The sequence below is a fragment of the Aedes albopictus genome, chromosome 2, assembly GCF_035046485.1.
Source record: "Aedes albopictus strain Foshan chromosome 2, AalbF5, whole genome shotgun sequence".
NCBI classification, from domain to species: domain Eukaryota; kingdom Metazoa; phylum Arthropoda; class Insecta; order Diptera; family Culicidae; genus Aedes; species Aedes albopictus.
In genome coordinates this window covers 385,585,951-385,602,424 of record NC_085137.1, presented here as the reverse complement: position 1 = coordinate 385,602,424, position 16,474 = coordinate 385,585,951, and the positions used below count along the sequence as shown (strand labels likewise).

At 40.7% G+C, this 16,474-nt stretch overlaps 1 protein-coding gene across 1 annotated transcript; it reads right to left on the bottom strand.

The window, feature by feature from the left end:
• Positions 1-11,414: 11,414 nt before the first annotated feature.
• On the bottom strand, positions 11,415-16,461 carry LOC134286814 (uncharacterized). The gene is made up of 2 exons (XM_062848491.1): positions 12,690-16,461; positions 11,415-11,485 (listed from the first exon to the last, which is right to left on the bottom strand). The coding sequence occupies exons 1-2, from the start codon at positions 16,459-16,461 to the stop codon at positions 11,415-11,417; spliced, it is 3,843 nt and encodes a 1,280-aa protein (XP_062704475.1).
• Between the last annotated feature and the right edge of the window lie 13 nt (positions 16,462-16,474).

The window sequence follows — 16,474 nt, the reverse complement described above, 5'->3', positions numbered from 1 at the left end:
CACTTCAACAAAGAAGAGTGAATATGAATGGAGTAAGGCAAATATACTGAACTTAGCTTTGAATGATCAATCGATTTATTTGTAAATATGGTGTTTTTCAAATTTTTTCCAAGTTTCTTTGAAGATTCTTTCAGAAATTCCACCAGATATTGGAATTCATTAAGAAAATCAAGGTATTAACTAAGACATCCTCATAAAATTTTTCCCGAAGTTTGAGATTCACCAAAATATTCCTCCGAACAGGAGTTCCTACGGTTCTTCAATGTTATTTTTTGAAATCCCTCCAGTAATTCTTTCGGATATTCCTCTAGGAGTTTTTTCTTATTTTAACCCACAATATCTTTCTGGGATTCCCTCAAATGTTTATCTAGGACTAACTTTCTGGGATTCTTCAAAAAGTTTTATTTTTTTGGTATTTTTCCAGAAAATTCGTCTTGAACTTAATAGGCGATTTTTCCAAAATCAAAATTTTATGGTGTAATTCTCGCAGTTCCTAGCAGTTCCTGACGAAAAATTAGATTTCTTGAGCAATTAGTTATTTTTTGATATATCATCGAAAAAAGCTTGAAAATTCAGCCTTCTTAAATGCCACTTTTAAGGCTCGATGAAACATCATAATATATTACTGGTAAGAAGTATCAACCTTGACTAGAACTTTACTAACTCGCTTTGTTGTCAATACGGAACAAATTCGGTTTCCTTGACCCATGCTTACCCCCTCGAAGGGGTGAGAATGGGTCAATTTTTATACTCTTGTAGTTTTAAGGAAAATTGACTAACTCCAAATATTTTTTCATCATATATGCATGCATTACCAAAGATCGCATTCCAGTGATCAAAGGGCTTTTTCATGCAAAGAAGCAAAAGTTATTGAACAATGAATGTGGAAGTATGCATTTTTGACACATTCTCCAATGACGGTATCACAGAGAAATATACGTAACACTTCGAATATTCTTCGAATCAGATTATAGTCACGGGAACACGATCGCCCAACGCTTAAAGGACTGAGTTTGGCCAACTATCAACTAGGTGACGGTAGTGGGCAAACGTCAAACTCGAACAAAAACGATACGAGCGCCAACTATGCACCGCCCACTATCGAATTTTTAAAATCACCTTTAATTCCGTGTACGATGGTAATTATCAGAATGTAACGTCTGTTTGTCTGTGATGGTATCATTCAATAGGTCACTGCATGAAATTCTCTCCTTCTCTTTCACTCTAACAGTAATTTTGTAAACAACAAGGCCAAGAAACGTCAAAATCCCATATACAATCAAAACAATGCAGTGCCCTATGCTGATCCAGTGTTTTATTCTTCAATTATACTAGGTAGTTATCATTGTGTGGTGAGTCGATTTTTAAAGTGGATCATAGCAGACTGTGCACTCGAGCGGCTGCGTTTTCGAAACTGACACGCGATTTCTTTGCTCCGCGTTGTTTAAATTTTGGCCGGCCGAATTGAAAAACGGCTGGTGCTAAAAAATTTGCCTCGAAAAGTGCTTGTAAATTTATCTCCAGATCATTCGCGATTGTTATGAGAGTTTGTCTTATTCCCATCGGGACGGTGAAATTCGTCTTTATTTTTGCGTGATTCACCTGTAGGTTTTGGTGATACTGCTGCTGGATGTCCGGGACACACAAATGGAAGTCAACAATTTCGTATCGAGAGTACTGGTATTGGTGTAATGTGGTGAGTCTGTTCCTGTACATCGTTGTGGTGCGTATCCTTTGGACTTAACCTTTCCACTAACAATACCCAAATCCCCGTGATGCCTTGGCCTGAGAGGACGTAGAGGTCTTTGCATACCTCTCATAGGTGTCCAACTAATCTAGCTGTCGCAAGAACGTGGCCAGGACAGCTCTCAGTCGTTGGGGGGATTGCGTCAATCTTGTCTTAGAGTCAGTGATTAGTCCCAAATCTCTGTGCTTTGGTAACGGACCGGAACGGACTGTACCACTTACGAATTTGTGCGACTTGCTTAATGCAAATGCTAATACTAGTTATCATTGTGTGGGTGATAAAATTATTATATCTGTTTGGATATTTATCGGTGAGTTCATTCCATATTATTAAAATAACTACCCAGGTAACAAACTAGCATTGGAATAAGTAGTCATCAATCTTATATTTACATTTAATCTGTTTGCTGCCCTAGCATAGTAGTTTGACAGCTTAAATACCTTTAATAAGCATTCAAAATGTAGTTCAAAAACCTTTAGCTGTTATGTAGCATTTCGAGTGCACATTTTGTTTTTGGTTTAAAGCATTCCAAATGTCATTTTAAAGCCACAAAACTGCTTAAAAATAATGTGTGCCTGTTGTTTTTAAAGCTCTCGATTTGTTTTTCATATTTGTATCGTATCGTCGCATCTATGTAAACCATTATCGATGTGTGTTGAAGTTACTTTATGTGGTAAAAGGATTACTCATGTCAAATAAAACTCAGCGTAGTGAAAAAGATGATTTTACATTTCTGATCAGGGATGGGAACACTCACTTACAACGAGTTACATTCACTTGCTATTTTCTCAGCTCAGAAGCGTGCAATCAAGAAGCGATGTATGGGCAACTTTTACCTTGTGATTTCGTCTAAAATTTTGCCGAATAGAGTAGTGGTCGCACACGAATCCCAAGGTCGTGACAGAGCTGTGAAAGCGACTCTCCACGAGGTGAGTGTAATTTACATTCACCTCGTGGAGAGTTGCCTTCGCAGCTCCCTCACGACTTCGGTATGCGTGTGCGACGCCTACTCTATTCGGCAAAGTTTTAGACGAAATAACAAGGTAAAAGTCGCCCATACATCGTTTCTTGATAGCACGCTTCTGAATTGAGAAAACTGCAAGTGAGTGTAACTCTTTCCAAGTGAGTGTTCCCATCCTTGTTTCTGATTCTGTGTCCATTCCCATCTTCCACGTTCAACTTCGAACAAACACTCCAAGTGAAATAATACCACCTGAGCAGGAATGGAACGCAATCACTACAAAGTTAAAATACAAAAAATCAGCGCACTTCACAGCTTCATTTCCAGCCTATCCTGTAGCGTTACAGTCAAGGTTATATTATTTTGACAGTTGTTTAAGAAGTTCCTGAAGGCATAGCATTAAAGCAGCCGTATATTGGGTCAAAACCTGCATTTAAGTAGCATAAAAGGCCTATATACGGCTGAGTGGCATTGATTAACCTGCTGTAAAAGCGCATATAATGCTGAATTAATGCTAAATTAAGAGTTTATTGGTTATCTAGGTAATTTCATATGATAACTAGATGTTCTAGGTAAACTTTGTCTTGCCAACAGCGTGTTTTGTCGATCCAAGTCCAAGTCCTAGTACGGACGTTCCGTTCGCAGTCCGACGTGGTCCATGCGCGGCCTCACGTATGCCACTGCATTTGTATAGAGGTTGAATGAATCACATCAATTACCAAAGTGCTTGCAGATTATGTGACTTTTCCCCCTCCTCACAAACAAAAAATGCTTTCACGTGACAGTCGTGGAGAAGTAGAGGTGATCTTGGTCTGTAGCATCGTTATTACGTCATACTAACATTCCTTCCCTGCCTCGATGACCGTAAGGACGTAATGGGCGCCTTTATTAAGTATAGAATTGAGAAAGGTAGTTACTTCCATGCCCCGTTTCTTGGTTCCTTGTGCAATTTCGATTGTTCTGGTAAATCACGGAGTAGAAACTAGGAACTGTACGGTCATCTATGCTTATGTTTATATCCAACGAATTCCGCGACCCTTACTGCATGTGACCGTTATTCTACAGTCTAGTTAACTCGCTCTATTCTGGAATCGTTGCCCGTTGGGCATTTTGTGGAATGAGCTGATAGAAAAAAGTTAAATTAAGGCCGCACGGGACGACGTGTAATTTTTCCTATCTTCCCTCTCTTTCTAACAATTTGCCTCGCGATTTTGAAGAAGCAAATATCAATTTCCACTGCACTGATGTAGCTGAAACTTTAGTCGATTGGGCACCACAAGTGAGCAAATGAACGATCAAATTTCTAGTCAATAATATGAAGTAGAAGTTGAGATTTGCATCTTACTAGCAACAGAGCAATGGCGGACGATTTAACCACCGTCCCGTCCGGCCTTAATATTAGATACTTTCTGATCCAGCAAACTTTGTACATGTGTATTACCAATTCGATGTGCAGAGGTAGTTTTTTTTACAATTATAGTGCCCATTGCACCGCTCCACTCTTGATTGATTGTATTGCGATCGTATTGAATTTATTCTCAACTCGTAAAAATGTGATATTTTTCAATTTGTTTTATATCTTAGTTAGTTTCCGCTACTTCTACATTTAAAAACAGTCACCATAAAGACGAATTGAATCGTAAAATAATTGTTTTGATGGGGTGGTCTTCGTTAGTTATATGGCTACAAAGAGTATGCAAACTTAATTGCTTATGTATCACAGAAAAATTTCTTGCATTCAAAAACCTGCACATATCAAATTTAGTTGCATTTTTTTATTGGTCCATTCTCGCATACCTTTAGCCAGTTTCCACTCCAATTCGGATGCCCCCAGCCATAGGCAATTTCACCGGCAAAACATCTTCTCGGTTCAAGCGGATCAGCTCAGCTCAGCAGCAACGTACGGTCTGGTCGGTTGGTCGGTGCTGACGGACAGAACGAACGCACATGCTCAAATGATGATGATGATGATGGCTGGGAAGAAACGCGCACTCAGCACAAACCCTATCATCCATCCATTGACCAATCCAAATTCCTATGTGGTAGTGGTTTGTGTTCAGATTTCCCGTGTTAATCTATCTGTAAGAACTTTGTAAACATCTTTTGTTCTCACGTATATGGATAGGCTTGCATTAGGTTTCGTGAGACATTTTTTGGACAACTCAATACCGACTGACTTCCGACGACCGAACCACGCTGCTGCACGGTCTGTCCGAGTGGCGTTCGAATAACGGCGAACGACGACGACGCCGGCTGCGAGTGCGGTGGCTGTGCGTAATTTTCGGATAAAGGGAAAAACTATACGGCTCTGGTTGCGATGCGATGCTCTTTCCATGAGGCGAAGCATGGCTGAACGCGACATAGCGGCGGCATGGTTTGCCGTTAGTTTGCGTGTTCTGCCACGGCAGTTCTGATGGCACTCAGTCAGTGTGGGAGCCATACGGAGGAAAGCGCGCGCTTCCGACCAGAGACCATGTGGTCGACAGAGATGCCAGACTAGTAGCTTTTTCGGTGCAAGCATTTCGAGTGTGGTGTTTAGATGGTACCATTTTGGCGTTGGTAGATGTAGAACTGCATTTTAGTTCACATTAGCAGCTTCACAGGTAGATAATTTATTCTTGCTACTTCTTTGAATTTAAGTTCCGTTGTCTAGTGGGCATTTTTTAAATTATCGTACAAATTGGGCCGAAGGATCTCAGATTTTCATGATTTTTTTTCCACATGCTGGGCTCATGAATATATGAACAAAAAAAAAATTGAGAAAAATTCAGGGTTGCCTATTTTCCCGGAAAACTCAGGTGGAAATTTTTTGTTTTCCCCTGACACTACTTACTTTGAAAAATCATAACTCAAGAACGAAGCATCATAGAAACAAAGTTTTTTTTAGAAAATGAAAGCAATTTTTCTCAGAAATTAAAAAAAAAATATGAATTGGAAAAACTTTTCAACAAAATTTTCCGTAGTTCAGAAAATTTGTAAAGCAAAGCCGGAAAAAACAATGCCCGAACTCGTGGAAAATTTTCAAAAAAAAAATATTATGAAATTTTTGGAATAAACCTTTTTTTCGTTTTTTAGTTATGGCCAATTTTGTTGAAAAATGTCCAAATGTATCATATAAGCCTTTTCATTGAAAAATTATAACTCAAGAACAAAGCATCGTAGAAACAACGTTTTTTTAATGAAAATAAAAGCAAAATTTCTCGGGAATCAAAAAAAAAAAAGTGGAAAAAGTTTTCCACAAAATTTTACACCGTTGAGAAAATTCAAAAAGAAAAGACGGAAAAACTATTCCCGAACTCGCGGAAAATTTTCAAAAAATATTTTTGTGAAGGTTGTTGCATAAGCTTTGATCGCTGAAATTTTTGGAGTGGACTTTTTTTTCTGTCTTGAGTAATGGTCAATATTGTGAATAATAACCATCTACGCATATATTATATAGTCATTTTCACAAAATTGGCCATAACTCAAGAGCGAAAAACAAGTGTATTCCAAAAATTTCAGCCATCAAAGCTTATAAAACTACCATCTCAAAAATATTTTTTTGAAAATTTTCCGCGAGTTCGGGAATAGTTTTTCCGTCTTTTCTTTTTGAATTTTCTCAACGGTGTAAAATTTTGTGGAAAACTTTATCCACTTCATTTTTTTTTGATTCCCGAGAAATTTTTCTTTCATTTTCATTATAAAACTTTGTTTCTACGATGCTTCGTTCTTGAGTTATAATTTTTCAAATCTAATCTCTGAATTCCTTCGGAAGTCAACAAAAAGTTGCTTTCTCATGAAAACAGTCTGGGTACTCCTCATGTTGTATATTGTTTCACTTTAATAAAGAAAAAACACATTTTTTAGGTGAATAGTTGGTGACACTTTGTTTCTGTGAGTAGTATTGCCGGTAAATTGGAAAATCCTATAAATATTGAATTTGCAACTGCAATATTATACTTTTTGTTCTAAGAACTTAATAAATAACACATTCAAAAAGTTTTTCAAACTGTTTTAAGTTTAAGCTTAAACCGAGGGTAAAACTAAGCCTAGTTCAATTATATCGTGAATAACTAAATCCTAGAAAAGAACAATCACTTTAAAATACTCAATTAAAATATAATATACAGTTTGCTTGAAATATCAACTAGTGGCACGAGGCTCTAGAAAGCAAACCATCAGATGTAATTGAACGTTAAATACTTTCTACAAATTAAGCTAACATTAAGCATCAGAATTATAGTTTTACTTGAATCTGAACAGACCCTCTGAATCACCCATGAGCCGACCCTGAGACCCCCTTTAACGCCCCTGAGACCTCATGGTCCTAAAACCCTCTGGGACTCCCTTGAAACGCTTCTAAGATCTCCTAGTACCCCAAAATCCCTTGGGTCCCCATAGAAACATCCCTGAGATCTCCAGGTACCACTAAAACACTGTAAAATGCTCCTGAGATGACCATGAGACCCCTTGAACGTCCCCCCTCCCAACAACATTTTGATAACGAATTAGTCTTGTAGATGTTTTGAGATCCATTATAAAACTAATACCTTTTATTTTGATTCTATGATGAGATGAATTTCGCCTCAAATCGTATTCGAAGTTGACAGCACTCTCTCAGATTACAATGAAACTTTCTGGGTGGACCCCCAATCGGACTGGAAAGGAACAACGGCCATCCATCATCCTTATGCTCATCCATCTACCATGTATAGAGTAGAAAAGTGAAAGCAGCAGAAAGGCAATCAGTTCGATAAAGTAGAATGGAAGGCGTTGTACAAAATGTAAGTGCAACTGTCAATTGAAATCGCTCACGTAGTGCCCTAGTGGACGATAGAGCTGTAATTAGGTTAAGTGATTAAGAATAAAAAAAACTCCAAAACGAAGCATTTCTGACACATGTGTTCGACAAAGTTGTTTGACATCAGCAGGGGCATCTATTGCTAAGAACGTAGAAGTTCGAAAACAGTAGGCCATGGAATTCTGACGTCTAAGAAAGAGTTGTTTATTTAGTCAAAATGAACATTTTTTTCGAAGACATAAACTCTCTAATATGAAACTGTAAAAAGTAACATATGGCACTACTTACACAGCGCAACATTTTTTTGTCTCAAGAGCAAACTTATGTGTCTCCGACAGATTTTGGGCCGCTGAATCCGAATCCGGGTTTAGATTTGCTCCAGCACGTCACAATTTTGAGCTATACCTCAATTTATAGGGCAAAATATGCGATTTTGGGCTTTTTTGATTGCATGCCATTAGGCGTGGAAATATTTTTTTAAGCAATCAAAGGGTAGATTGGTCAATTAACATCTAAATTAACGACTTATGCAAAATATTTCATTTTACCAAATCAAATTTGATAGTTTTAAGTGATTTATGTTAGGTACAATATTTCCCATACAAGTCACGTTCCAAAAATTGCATGCAAGTTTACTTACTAACATAAAATGCTTAAATCTATCAAATTTAATTTGGTAAAACGAAATATTTGCCCTTTGATTCCTTAAAAAATATTTTTCCACGTCTAATGGCATGCAATCAAGAAAGCCCAAAAACGCATATTTTGCCCTACAAATTGAGGTATAGCTCAAAATTGTGACGTGCTGGAGCAAATCTGAGCCCGGATTCGGATTCAGCGGCCCAAAATCTGTCGGAGACACACAAGTTTGTGCTTGAGACAGACCAATAGTTAATTTTTGTTGTGCTGTGTTATATTTATAGTGTTACATAAAAGCTATTATCTAAAAAACAACAAAATATACCTCTCCATAATTTTGGCAATTTGTTCACGTATTTGCAGAAAATTTGACGATGCGATTTTTTGCGCTTTGTGAGATATTAAGGTTTGAAATTCACACTATTTTTTCGAATCTGTATTTTAATTTTTAATTTTTAATGATAATATTCAACATATTCCCGTACATTGTGTTTGGTTTGGCACATGTGCATTCGGAAAAAAATTAAATCACATGGTTTCTAGTAAAAATGTCCAAATAAGCTTAAAAACTGTTTTTTCATTGATTGGTGTTTATTCTTTAAATAACTCGAAAACAGTAGGCTGTGGAATTTTGACGTCTGATAAAGAGTTGTTTATTTTGCCAAAATAAATAACATTGCCGAAGACGCTAAGTATCTAGGACGCAAAACAAAGAAGTTAGATGGTGGCGCCCCCAATGCGGACGAGTTGCGAACTACTACGTTCTTAGCAAATTGCTGATGTCAAACAACTTTGTCAGACACCATTTGTCTTAAATGCTTCGTTTTGGAGTAATTAATTTAGTTCGCTAGATTGCGATTCTGGCCCTGAGTGCCATGCGAGCAGCTGAAACGCCATTTAAACTGCCTGTATAAGGTCTCTAAAGACCCCTTGAAACGCCCCTAAGTCCTCCAGGGTCCAGTTATCTCTCTTAATTCCACTTGGATCCCCTGAATCGCCCCTGTTACCTCCCTCTGGTCTCCCCTATAAACGCTCCTGGCCGCCGATACTTAGTTACCAGCATTACATTTTCTTAACATTCCTTGATGAATTGAACATTATTGCTGTAGACACAAACATTCTTTACGTTCAGAATATCAAGACAATGAAGCGAAATAAAACTTTCAACCCATAATTAGAATACACGCTAGCGCCATCCACTAGGTTAATTCCAATTCAATTTCTTTGTCATAAGATTGCTCTTAGTCTATTGAACAATGTTGTCGAAGACAGCATTAACCAAAGAAGTCACGATCAAAAGAGATCCAACCAATGGACCCCTGCGGTATAAAATCACCCTTGCATCAATCAATTTACTCACAAGTAAATCATAGTTTTTACGAATTTCAAAAACTGTTTTGACCAAATTTGGAGCATTTTCCAATAGTTTTCATAGGGTGACGTTAGAACAAATCGTTTTATCGCTTCATCTTTTTTGATTCAAATTTCTCATCAAAGTAGTCTAAGAACCACTTTCAGAGCTTCCAAAAACGCACATTTTCGTGTGCGGAGAATGTTGCTATGTCATTCCGTTCAAAAGATATTGATGCTTTTCTAGAGAAAATAGGCACTTTTCAAGTATTTTTCATTTGGGAGTTACAAAAATAACACCCCTCTAATTTTCTGGTATGTTTTATAGCAACATTTCTTCGTTTAGCAAAATATATTTTTTATGTTTGTCCCAACCCGTCATATCACCTTTTCAAAAACTATGAAATTTTAAGAAAAACATCTGCAACTATTAAACCAATTTTCATGTGTTGTTCGGATTATATTTTAATAAGTCTTTGAAATCGTCGTTGTTTTACGGTCGATCAAAGCTAAAAATAGATTTTTAATTTATTAAACGTTTCGAATTCACACAATCAGATTTACTTACAATTATTAGTCTTCCAATCCGAAAACCTCTTTCGAATGGCACAGGCAATTCTATTTTTGTTGACACCGGCTCTGCCTATTAGATTATTTTTGTTATAAATCGTTTGCATGTTTTTAACCAATTTTACTTACGTAGGAATCTAGCTTTTTAATCCAATGTAGATTTTAACCCCACTTTTAGCCTGTTGTGCCTGTCTGAATTTAGATACTGTTTAGATAAATATAGTTTGATTTTAATGTGTCCCACTTACAAAGTATTATTGCAATTCAGGTCGAATTCACTTTAGGATATTATTTCAATTTAGGATATTCAATTATAACAATTTTTGAGAAAAACGCTGTCTAACAGTGATTTAGTTCACAACCGTATCTCCCTATTTTTCTTCTATTCTTGCCCAGTCATTCGTTGACATTTCTTCCCATTGGACACGTCATCTCGACATCTCCGAGACGTTTCCCATTTTCAATATGTACCGCGCAGTGTGCCCAGCCATGTTGCTTCTAACATGCCCCCACCCGTGATCCTGTACCGGGGGCCAGTTCCGGTTCAGTGTCACTATCGGTTACCTCCAACATGGCTAAGTTCACTGCAGCTCGCTTACATAAACCGCTATTCGTTCGAACCCACGCTTGTCGAACTCTGCCATCGCTGGAAACGATCACTTCTTCAACTAGGCCTCGTACCCAACACTTCCGTTTCGCTCCTTCCACCACGTATACTAAGTCTCCTACTTTCAGGTTCTTGCTATCCGCAAACCACTTGGTACGAATATTCACGGACGGAATGTATTCACGGATCCATTTTTTCCAAATTTCTTCGGTCAATTGCTGTGATCGATGATACGAATCCCTCAGAGCCTTCGCTGAGTGATTTACTTCCTGCGGTCGCCATAGTTCGTTCGATGATACCCCACGAAGAAAGCTATTCGGAGTTAGCGCCATGCCTTCATCGGACTCCATTGGTTCATAGACGAGAGGTCTTGAATTTATAATATCTTCAGCTTCGGCAATAGATGTTGATAAAATCTCGTCGTTCAGTTTTTGCCCGTCATCTAGTACAACCAGCAGCTCCTTTACCGATCTCACGAGCCGCTCCCATACTCCCCCCATGTGGGGAGTAGCAGGAGGGTTAAAACTCCATTTGGTACAAGCAGAGGTCACTTCGTTAGCACACTCCTCATCAATTGCTCGAACGTTGGCTAGTAGCTCTTTACTTGCTCCTTTCAGATTCGTTCCATTGTCCGAAAAGATTTCTAGAGGTGGACCACGTCGACAGATAAAGCGGCGAATGGCCATAAGGCATGATTGCGTCGTCAGAGAATGAGCTACCTCTAAATGAATCGCTCGAACTACTAAACAGGTGAAAACAACTATCCACCGTTTTTCGCAGCGTCGACCAACTGTAACCGTGACAGGGCCAAGGTAGTCAACCCCAACGAAACTAAAAGGACGTAGGTGCGGAGTTAAACGTTGGATAGGTAGAGCCGCCATTCTAGGAGTCTGTGGTTGATTACGATTGACTTTGCACCACACACATGACCTGGCAATCTTTGTGATGATCACTCCGACCTTGGGTATCAAAAATCGTTGTCGTATTCCGTTTTTCACAGTTTCGCGATAGCTGTGGCCAAATTTCTCATGGTAATGCTGAACTATTTTTTCTGTAATACCATGATCTTTTGGGAGGATAACAGGGAAGCGTAAATCAAAGGGAAGAAATTCTGCACGTTCTGAACGACCTTCCAGGCGAATGATTCCGTGGTCATCCACTAAAGGTGTCAACTTGTATAAGGTGCTCGACTTTTCAATCTGTAACCAGTTGTCCTTAGATACACCGACGTTTTTCAACAAGATTTTTAGCTCTGCTTCAAATGCATCTTTCTGCGCTATCTTAAACAGCGCACGCTCAGCCTTTGCAAATTCACTCTGTTTCAATGGAGTCCTCGTAGCAGGATAATCATTATGTTTCAAACCTTGCGCCTGCCTAATGGTAGGCTTGAGCGTTTCAATAGGCAATCCACTTACCTTCCGTTTACAGTTGGAAATGAATCGGTAAACAGTCGCTACTGTTCGTACTAGGACTGTCCATTTTGATATACGATAGAAATCAATCACGGTTTCCGGTAACGTTACACTGTGAACCAAAAGATGCGCTTTCAACTCTTCCATCGTTGCAGTTTGTTGAACCCTTTGCTTTGGCCATTCTTCTTCTCCACGATGTAAGAACTCGGGACCTTTGAACCAGACAGCATCGGAACCAAATTCCGGTTCACGAGTCCATTTTGTCAGCTGATCCGCAACATTCAACTTCGTGGGAATCCATTTCCAATCGGACAGCCTGCTGAGAGTCAGTATTTCGCCGACACGAAGTGCTACGTATTCCTTATAGCGTCGTTGATCCGACCTGATCCATGAGAGCACAGTGGTCGAATCCGTCCAGAAGAATTGCTGAGATATACTGAATGAGTGATTCTGTCGCACTGTACTTGCCAATCTAGCGCCCAAGACTGCAGCTTGAAGTTCCAAACGTGGTACTGAAGTGGGCTTCAGAGGAGCTACTTTCACACGGCTTGCTACTAAAGCACACCGGACTTTTCCTCGGATTATTGCACGAAAATATGCAACACATCCAAAGGCTCCTTTACTCGCGTCCGTCAGTATATGAAGTTGAATGTTCTCGATTTCTTCGAACTTAGCGTCTCCGAAATAGCTGCGTTGAATCTTTATCTTGGCAATTAGAGGCAGAGCATTTGTCCAACGTAACCATTTTTCGTTCGAATCGTTGTCCAAGGCGTCGTCCCAGTCACAGCCAGTCCTCCATAAATCTTGAATCAGCATCCTTCCAAATACCGTGAATGGTGAGAGCAGTCCTTGAGGATCAAACATAGACATCACGCAACTGAGCACTATTCTTTTCGTCGGTCGCTCAATTCCCTGCAGCACTGGTTGATAATCCTCTCGCACAGTAGTTGAGAAGCAGAAAACGTCTTCCATCGGATTCCAGATGATTCCCAATACTCTCTCGAACAATGTGCTTTTATCTCGATTGAAGTGAATATTGGGATTATCAGAAGAACCGCCCATAACTTGTAGGAACTCGGGGGAGTTGGATACCCAGTTCCTTATGTGGAAACCTCCACGTGAATGGACAAATTTCACATCGCTGGCAATTTTTACAGCTTCGTCAATAGAGTCCGCACTGTCATAGTAATCGTCTACATAATGATTTTTAACTATGGCCACAGCAGCCTCTGGGAATTCTTCCGCGTATTCAGCTGCGTTCAGGTTTTTGATGAATTGAGCGGAGCACGGGGAGCATGTTGCCCCAAAGGTGGCCACATCCATAACATAGACTTCTGGTTCGTCAGTAGGCTTTGAACGAAAGAGAAACCTTTGGGCTGATTTGTCCTCGGAGCGAATGCGTATCTGATGATACATTTCTTGTATATCAGCTCCGAAAGCAATTCTACGCTCACGGAAGCTATTGATAACCGCCGGAAGAGATTGCAGCAGGTCCGGACCAGACAGAAGTTCACTATTCAAAGAAATCCCATTAACGGTCGCTGCTGCATCCCACACAAGGCGAACCTTGCCAGGTTTTCTGGGATTCAGCACTACATTCAACGGGAGGTACCATATCTTCCCTCGGTTTGATTCCGAAAGGTCTTCTTCCGTGGCTTTATGTGCGTACCCTTTTGCAACGTAGTCTCTAACCTGCTGATGAACATTGCGAAATAGTTCTGGATTGCTGTCCAACTTTCTTTCCAACGCCTTCAATCTCCGTATCGCCATCGGAAAGCTATCCGGAAATCGGCGCACGTCGTCTCGCCACAAGAGTCCGGTTTCAAACCTATCTCCTTTTCTGATCGTGGTTGATTGAAGGATTTGGCGCGCTCTTTGATCTTCGGATGACTCCAACGAGCCGATGGAGCTAGGGTTAGTATCATCCAAAACGTATTGAATTCGAAGAAGATCGTGAAGGCTTTCGTTGCTGATAGGTTCGTGCGAGTGGAAGTTCAAACGAATTTCTGCAGCAGGGATATGGCGTTCGGGTCCATATACCATCCATCCTAGTTTAGTCCGCACTGCGATGGGTTCTCCAGGCTGACCAACACGGGATTCCAGTGGAGCAAAGGAATGTAAATTGTCTAGGCCAACGATTATACCGGGTTCGGACCATGGGTAGCTTTCAACAGACACGTCTTGAAGATGAGGGTATTTATCTGCAATTTCATCCCCCAGCAGACTTTGCTGCGGCAGTTTTAGTTCCCCAACTGTGTGGGCATTTAACAGCGGAACTGTTTCATGTGATCCTCTAGCAGATAACATAAGGTCCACTTTTCGCGATGTATTTTCGTATCGTTTAACATTTCCAGTCCATGTGACTACCAACGGTTCGACACATCCGTCGGCGCCTAGGAAGTTTGCCACCGACTCCTCGACAAGTGTTGACGACGAACCTTCATCGAAAAAGGCCAACGTATCAAATGCACGATTCCCGTAGTGGATAGTAACTGGAATCATGCGAAAGATGACAGTTCGATGCCGCTGGCTGTGTGCGTTACACTCCACCTTCGAGTGTTGGACGGCAGCTTCGGCTCGATGCAATAACGTATGATGTCCTCCTTGGCAGCCTTGGATAGCGCAACGGACCTTAAAGTTACACGGGCTCTTCCCGTGATTGTTCAGACAAAGCATACAGAGTTTGTTCTGATCCACTACCTTCAAACGTTCAGCCACCTTCAACTTTTTGAAGTCATCGCAGAATCTTAGTTTGTGGTCAGTCCGCTTACACACCCAGCATGGCTTCATTTCTTTCGCTTCGCCGATCGCCCCCAGATGGTATTCGTTTTGATTGTGAACAGCTTCATGGACGTGGATAAACTCTTTGCGCCGAGGTTTTCCTTTGTTGAACAAGCTTGACGACGACGATTCTCCCAACTCGATAGACGAGAACTCCGACACCTCAGATATATCCGAAACGATATCGTTCATGAAGTTGGTGAACATTCGAAGTGGCGTTCCCTTCTTTCCTCTCTTAAACCGCACCCAGTCGAGCTTGTAGTCCGGTGGCAGCTTATCGACTAGTTCCTGGACTAGCATCGGGTTGCTAAGATGCTCTTTGAGTTTTGCGGCCTCCAGGTGATCGCAAAGTTGTTTAACGGTAAGCCCAAACTGGATAAAGGTCTCGAGGCGGTCGGCTCTGGGAGCCGTGGAGTTACGAACCTTGGATAGCAAAGTTTTCAGGAGCTTCTCCGGCTTTCCAAATAAACGGCGAAGATCTTCAATGACGTCTGGTACGGAATTTGGAAGGACCAACCTGCTTCGCACGGCTTCCAAAGCGTTCCCTTGCAAGCTATCCTGTAGTCGTTTAAGATTATCAAGGTTGGAAAATCCACAGGCCTTCGTCGTGAACTCATAACTGCTGATGAAGATTGGCCAAACTTCTGGTTCGCCTCTAAACACCGGCAAGTGTTTCGATATCGCCTGACGCGCAGCGATTTGAGCTGAAGACAATGTTTCAGGTTGTTGTGGGTTTCCATTCTTCCGATCTTTCTTCCTACTGTGTTCCAATACTCGTCCTTTAGGCTTAACAACTTCTTCACGCTCTTCTTCCGAGTCCTCGGTGGCTTCTTCTTCTTCCTCACACGAGTCGACTTCCTCTTCATCATCGTCATCGGTTTCTTCATAGTCTTCATCGACAGGAACTCCTGAAAGTCTTTTTTGTACACCGACAGTCTCCAATGGCTTTTTGGTCCTTGGATCCTGCTTGTTCATCCAGAATTGTATCTTGTTGTCAAAGGACATCTCCTTTTCAGCCTTGCTGGATTCTCCCACGGTTGTATCCTGATTTGTGAATTCTTTCGCTACCAAGTTCCTCTGACGCTGGAACGCTTCGTGCAACTGCCTACGTTCTTCCGAGTAAGCACGTTCTTCTGCCAGATGCCGTTCCATCATTTTACGTTCCTCTGCCAACTGACGTTTTTTCAATTCCCGTTCTTGTGCCAAAACTTTCTCTTGAATCTCCAACTCTCTTTGTCGACGTTTTGCTTTTAATTCCGCCTCCATAATCAATCTCTTCTCCTGCAAGATTAATTCCTCTTCTAGCTTCTTTTCCATTGCTCGCCGCTCTTGTTCGAGTTTTCGTAAGGATGCACTCAATGAGTCATCTTCTCCGTGTACGGATCCACCATCACTTTTTGCTTTCGCCGCACCAGTTCTTTTGGTTTTCTTCTTCGTATTCGGAACTTGCAGCTCAAGTGCACAGTTTTTACAATTCCAATCCTGTTCTCGAATGGACTCTGTGACCCCAACACATGTGTAATGAGCCCACAGCTGACATTTATCGCATTGGACCATATCCGAGACATCATTCGGATCTTCACACATCATGCAGTCTCTGCCGTTGTGTGCCATCTTTTGAGGGTAA

Coding starts and splice junctions, on each gene's coding strand:
- LOC134286814 (XM_062848491.1), bottom strand. CDS start 16,461: ATGGCACACAACGGCAGAGACTGCATGATGTGTGAAGATCCGAATGAT. Junction 11,486..12,689: donor TCATATACTGACGGACGCGA/GTAAAGGAGCCT, acceptor ACGTCCTTTTAG/TTTCGTTGGGGTTGACTACC.